Source organism: Zophobas morio, unplaced genomic scaffold (genome assembly GCF_036711695.1).
Source record: "Zophobas morio isolate AGI-343-1 ecotype UQ-CSIRO unplaced genomic scaffold, CSIRO_AGI_Zmor_V1 ptg000520l, whole genome shotgun sequence".
Taxonomy (NCBI): Eukaryota; Metazoa; Arthropoda; class Insecta; order Coleoptera; family Tenebrionidae; genus Zophobas; species Zophobas morio.
The window spans coordinates 139,314-145,265 of record NW_026972623.1 but is presented as its reverse complement, the minus strand read 5'-3'; the positions used below and the strand labels follow the sequence as shown (position 1 = coordinate 145,265).

Here is a 5,952-nt window from a genome sequence, read left to right as displayed (position 1 = left end):
TGGTGTTTGTAATGTATTTATAACAATAATGTCATCGCACCGTCTTAAATAAAATTAATTAATATTGCTTTAGCAGTTTTCTTAGGGGATACTGAAGTCTTCATTAGGAATTTATCCTTTTTCGTTGATTACATTTTTAGACCATTCTTAAAGTATATTTAACAACCTTTTAAACTGAAGCGATTTTTATAATAAATGATCAGGCGATAAGCTTTTTAAAAGAATATTTTTTAAAGAAGTAAAGGTTGATCATACACGCTATAAAAATAAATCCCCAACAGGGACAAATAGGGGATTTCCTTTATTAAGCTGCACCGTAAAATATGGAAACAATTTGAACTAGAGACCCCCTAGCGATAGCACTCGTGTTGGTAACTTGAAAGATTCTTAAAACATCCAAAGGTAGAAATGTAGTAACTAAGGTTTGTTTGCTTGCCGACTCGAATTTTTTGACGCACGGGCGTGAGCAAGGCAAATTAATTTTTCTTCGTACGAAACAATTGGAGTTCAGTGGAAGATACAGCCTCTCAAAAAAATTTAGCCACCCACGAGCGGTATTACAAAAATAGAGATATTATAATTGACAATTTTGTAACCGAATATTAATATATCGGAGTTGAAAATCAAATGGTGTGAAATTACAGAAGCTCTGAGGTAAAAAGATGTTTATTGCACGTTAAACGAAGAGAGCAGTGTTACAAGGATAAGTTGGGCTCAAGTATCGTAGATTTTCCAACCAGTTATGTCGACTGTAGTTAAACCAGATAAAATATATTTATGTTTGTAAAAATTTACAAAGCCTAAGGTCTGACCAATTTACAACTGAAATTCAAAACTTCTAGAGATAATCCTCCTAAATAAAACGGAATTAAGATCATTTTATAGTTAGATAAACAAGGTTTAGTTCCTATTCCCAACGCCTTAAGCTGTTAATAAAGTTCCTGTTGTCTGCTATCCTGGGAAAATAAAAACATTCGTTTGGTTTAATAAACTTTTTTTAATAGTAAGTATGAACTCTTTAGCTTCATTATTAATAATGTGTTCTTTTGGGGTATTTTCATATCTTCTAAAATGCGGTTACGCTCGAATAGCTAATAAAATAGAAATTTTAAATTAAACCGTCTGCTAAACCTTTTTATTTAAAAAAGCGTTTAAAATTATGATTAAACTTCATTTTCTTCTTTATAACCCTCACAACTTAAGGCTTATCTTTAAGCTCTTGTAAAACGCTCGTTTGGAAATGTTTTTCAGTACAAACGTTGTCGAGTTCGCCTTGCTTTTAGGCCAACTTAAGAAAACTAAGCGAGCCGGTTAGAATACGACTGCTCTTTATTCATACACTTTTACTTTATTAGTACTAATTTTTTAGGTTGGATTTACCATGGCGTGAATTCGCCTGAGAGCATTGCGGATCATATGTATCGGATGGCTCTCCTTAGCTTTTGTCTTCCAAATGATCTTTCTATAAACAAGGACCGGTTATTATCAATTTTATTATAGTTGAACTACTTATTAAAGCGTGAGACCAAAGTGAAACTTGCCCTTACTCCAAGTAGCCTGTTTAATTATTTGTAACTTTGGGTTTTGTAAGCAAAACAAGAAATTTAAACTTTACAGGCTTTCAAAGTGTCTTATTATACTAACCGTTTTATTATTTTTACTTAAGAGATATATTCGGCTCAGTACTTTCCAGCTGCACTCTACCTTTACTTGAGCGTTATATTAGTTTCTTTTTTGTGTATAAAGTTGCACTATTAAAAAGGGTTAAAACATTTTTTACTATGCCTGACGGCTTCTCGTATATGACCGTACCAAAGATCTTAAAAAATCTATAATTATTTAGAAAGCATAATATCTTTTTTTCTGAAAACTTAGTTGTATTAAGATGAGTCTAGTTCACGACTTGGCCGAGAGCATCGTCGGCGACATTACTCCTATGGATAACGTGACTAAAGAGGAGAAACGCGAAGCGGAACGTGTACGTAACTTTTTAAAGCCCAATTACATGTTTTTTTGCTTTCAGTGCTTAAAAAATTTTGGCGTTATTCTTTTAGCCTCTATAAAGCTTGTGTACTTGCTTCTAGCCCCTTTTTAAATAAAAGTTGGCTTATTAGATTCGTTACTTTAAAATGGTTGTTTATAAAACTTATTTCTAGTTTAAATTTAGAAAGTTTTTATTTTAAAGGCAGCCATGAAGCAAATCGAGGCTACGCTCTTGAAAGACGGGAAAAGTTCTTCGGAGGGTTTGGACCTGGAACTATTAGTGTTGTGGGAAGAATATGAACTTGGCACAAGTAAAGGTTGTTTCTCTGCTGGTTATCAAGTGTAAAACGTCAAATTATTGTTTTTTTTTAATAGAAGCGAAACTCGTGAAGGATCTCGATAAGTTTGAAATGCTCTTGCAGGCTTTTGAGTACGAAAAAGGTTTTTTTCTTTAATTTTGCGTATCTTTTCAGAGACGCTCATCTAACTTATAAAAAACAGAACAGAATATAGACTTGCAGGAATTCTTTACTTCCACTGAGGGCACAATTAAGACCGAAACGATCAGAAGTTGGCTGGACGAGCTTTGCAGGCGCCGAGAGGATATAAACTCTCATATTCTCACTCAACTGAAGTGACGGAATTCACACTGCATTTTTTAAAAAAAATCTACATCGAAACCTTTATTATTTACAATACAGAATTATTTTGACCAGTTGGTCACGTGTTAAGCGTCCCCCATAAAATGTGCGCTGCTTATATTTCTAAGGCCTGCTTTTCGACTTTGGCGATGATGTGTTTTCCGTATGAAAAGTTTTTGAGGTACTCGAAATGTGGCTTCAGGTGAAGCAGCAGTTCTTCCCGTTGTTCGTCCTGGGCAACGTCGATCATTCTTTGTACAACGTAGTTTGCATACTGATCCTTAATCATCGTGTGCAATCCTCCCCTGATAAAAATAATATATATATATAAGAATAGGAAAAACGAAGAAAGAGTTGCACTTGTTTCCATCCTTTAGTACTTCAGAAATCAGCACAGCGCGCTGCTCGCTGTCTCCATGAATCAAACACTTTTCCACCACATTACTGGCAAACTTGTGCTGACTCAGTAGCAGTACTCGGTTCCGCATACTTCCGATTATTTTATCCCTGTCACACCGTCTTCCGTGCTCCAGCACATGCTGGATTACATAATTTCCGTACTGATCCTGTTTTATTAATTAGTTTTTTTTCCCACCTGCATAGCGCGTATAAGCAAAGACCACCTGTGTAAGCTCAGAGGCTTTGCCGTGTAATTCCTCAAGCACGTATGTAATTTGGTAGTCAGTGCAGTGTTCTAAAATGCGCTGGATAACCCGGCATCCGTAGGGATGCGCCGCCAGCTCGCAAACAAGATTTTTCAAGGCGTCCACTATAAAACGTATTTCCTGAGGGGGAACGCACTCTATACACTTTTGAATAACATGATTACCGTTTTGGTCCTGTTAAAGTATTAAGCAAAAAGTCAGCTTAAAATATTAAATTCTGTTATAAACACTATAACGTAATATGGTAGAAGTTCAAGTTAGGCCTAACTGTAGGGCTGTAGTAAATAAAAGTAATCAGTGCTTTTACGTTTAGTGAGCTTGCGAATAACTACTCTTTTGTTACACAAATTTTTAAGTAAAAAGAGATAACTGGTGAATTTGCAAATTAGGACAGAGACTAAGCCCTTTTACCTTTATGCACTGCAGGACATGGCCTCGAAGCTCTCTGGCCAGCTCTATTTGCTGCGGTAGACCTACGGAGTCAAAGGCTTTCTGGATGACCCTGCAGCCATACACTTGCAGGGATAACATGAGCACGTGACCCGTTAGACGTGAGAGCAATTCAGCTTTGTGCTTTTCAGTTCCAAACTCAAAAAACTTTTGAACAACATAATTCCCAAAAATGTCGTTTACTAATAACATGGTGTGAGGCAGAATTTCTAGAAGATGAGGAAAAGGAGCCAATCGATAGCTTCACTCTTAATATGAGCATGGAATACCAGACCTGCAAACATGAGATCCTTTCCGGCTAGTGGCAAACCTTCCAACTTTTGCTGGATAAAACGAGAGCCGTATTGGTCGAACGACAATTCTAGGACGTGGCCAGTAATTTCTGAAAGGTGGAGCTTCCTGCTAGAGCGAACTTCCTCTAATAAACGGTGGCGACTTTGATGGAGGACTCGTGTAGCTTCATCACCGCTTTTTGAAACACTTAAATAACTTTCAGTCGATCTTTCCGCTGCTACTAAGCCCTTCTTTGGAGATCCCATAAATCTTTTGGGATAAACTTGGACTTTCGTTAAGTTTGAATTAAATTCGTGGGGGTCTTCCGAATCTCTTTTTCTGCATTTTATAATATATTTGTTTTAAGAAATATTTAAAGTAATATAAATATTTATTTTATTACTTACTCATTCCTTGCGAAGATTTTGCGCCCACGATTTGCCGTGTGAGTTATTAGTGAAGGTGTTTTAAGGTAAGTTATTTCACCCTCTCCACTTTGCTTTAAAGGCGTAACAGAGCCAAGATTTCTAGTAAAAGACGAAGAACGTTTTTGATAGACCTGCTCTGTTGACTGAAATGGATAATATTGTGGGCTTCCCAAACGTAAAGAATCTTTCCGTTGAAGGATGCCCCTCCCCACGTTTTCCATGTAAGCATCTTTTTGTTATAGTCAATGTAATTATTAGCTTTAATAAGTACTTCTAGTTAATTACCGTAAGGTAAGACCTCACAGGGATCAGAATTATTTTTTATGTCGATAATATTTGAAAAGGCAGGTTGCATAGAGAACGGGAATCTTTCTTCTTGACAAACACCTTTCTTAGGAGGGCTACTTTGGTTAAGCGGAACACTCTTCGTTGTATAACAAGATTGCTGTAGTAAAGGATCTTTCGAAAATTTTACAGTTGGAATTAGTTCTTTTTGTTTATTTGGTAGAGCTAAGAATTCAGAGTTTTGAGAGTTTATAGTATTGTGTTCTCTTTTCGAACTTGCGCCTAGTGTACTTGCTGCAATTTGGAATTGTTCGTTAAGGCTATTTAATTGAAGATTTTCCAAGTCTGAAGTTGTTTTTAATAAAGCTTCCTTATTATTTTCAATATTATCTCGCGGAGGAGGTGAAGGCAGACCTCGTTTTTCTGGTTTGCCGTTATTTCTTGAGTTAGAGAGCGATTTTATCTTTTTACATTCTACTTCAGAAAATTAAATTTAGTTTACTATAAAGAAAAGTTTATAGAAAATAAGTTATAAAATAATAGTGACCCGTTTGAACTTAATACCTGTAAGATCAATATCGCTTGGTAAACTTTTAACAGCTTGAGACTTACTTAAAAATAAAGTTAGTTCTTTATTTTCATCAAGAATTGCAGAGTCTATAATATCATTTAGTGGAGAAGGAGTGTCGTTCTGGCGGGTTTCACCCGCATTGTTCTGGTTGTTTTTTAAATCCAAGGTCCACTGAGACCACTCGTTGGGATACTCTAAAAGAGCATCCGTTATGGCTGAGACCGGAGAGGGAGAGGACTGGGTAAATCTAGTACGGGAGAAAATTTCTCGAAAGGAAAGATTCGTGTTTGCTGGTACATTGCCTTTAAAGTCATTATTTTTTGGTTGCACATAACCAAGTTCTGTGCATTTGACCGGAGAAGACAGGGTTACAGCAACCTTAGAGGCTGTATTAAAAATTTTATGGTAAGAGTTTGCTTCCAACTTCGAGCTATTTATAGAGGTCTCCTCTCCGAAGTTATACGTTAAAGTTTTATCGACAGTCTTATCGCATCTTTGAGAAAAAGGACATAATGCTTTAATCTCATATTGACAAAAAGTCTTCTCTTCTTGTTTACCATTACAAATTTCTACTTCCTCTGAAGTGCTGGAACACTTTTCCTCTTCTTTTTTTATAGAAGAATTAACTTCAGAGGAAGAACTTAATTGACTGGTAG

At 36.1% G+C, this 5,952-nt stretch overlaps 1 protein-coding gene across 1 annotated transcript; it reads left to right on the top strand.

Annotated features, from left to right (window-relative positions):
- Window positions 1-1,230: 1,230 nt before the first annotated feature.
- Window positions 1,231-2,704, top strand: LOC135121192 (5'-deoxynucleotidase HDDC2-like). Its single transcript, XM_064045502.1, has 6 exons — window positions 1,231-1,310; window positions 1,370-1,478; window positions 1,876-1,978; window positions 2,186-2,300; window positions 2,359-2,424; window positions 2,485-2,704. Exons 1-6 carry the CDS (start codon window positions 1,241-1,243, stop codon window positions 2,619-2,621), a joined length of 600 nt encoding a protein of 199 aa, XP_063901572.1. The 5' UTR covers window positions 1,231-1,240; the 3' UTR covers window positions 2,622-2,704.
- The last annotated feature ends 3,248 nt before the right edge of the window (window positions 2,705-5,952 follow it).

What these genes read in the sequence shown, in the direction of transcription:
- LOC135121192 (XM_064045502.1), top strand. Translation starts at nt 1,241, where the DNA reads ATGTTTTTCAGTACAAACGTTGTCGAGTTCGCCTTGCTTTTAGGCCAA. An exon ending in TAAGAAAACTAAGCGAGCCG is followed by an intron (nt 1,311 to 1,369) that starts GTTAGAATACGA and finishes CTAATTTTTTAG; the next exon opens with GTTGGATTTACCATGGCGTG. An exon ending in GGCTTTTGAGTACGAAAAAG is followed by an intron (nt 2,425 to 2,484) that starts GTTTTTTTCTTT and finishes TATAAAAAACAG; the next exon opens with AACAGAATATAGACTTGCAG.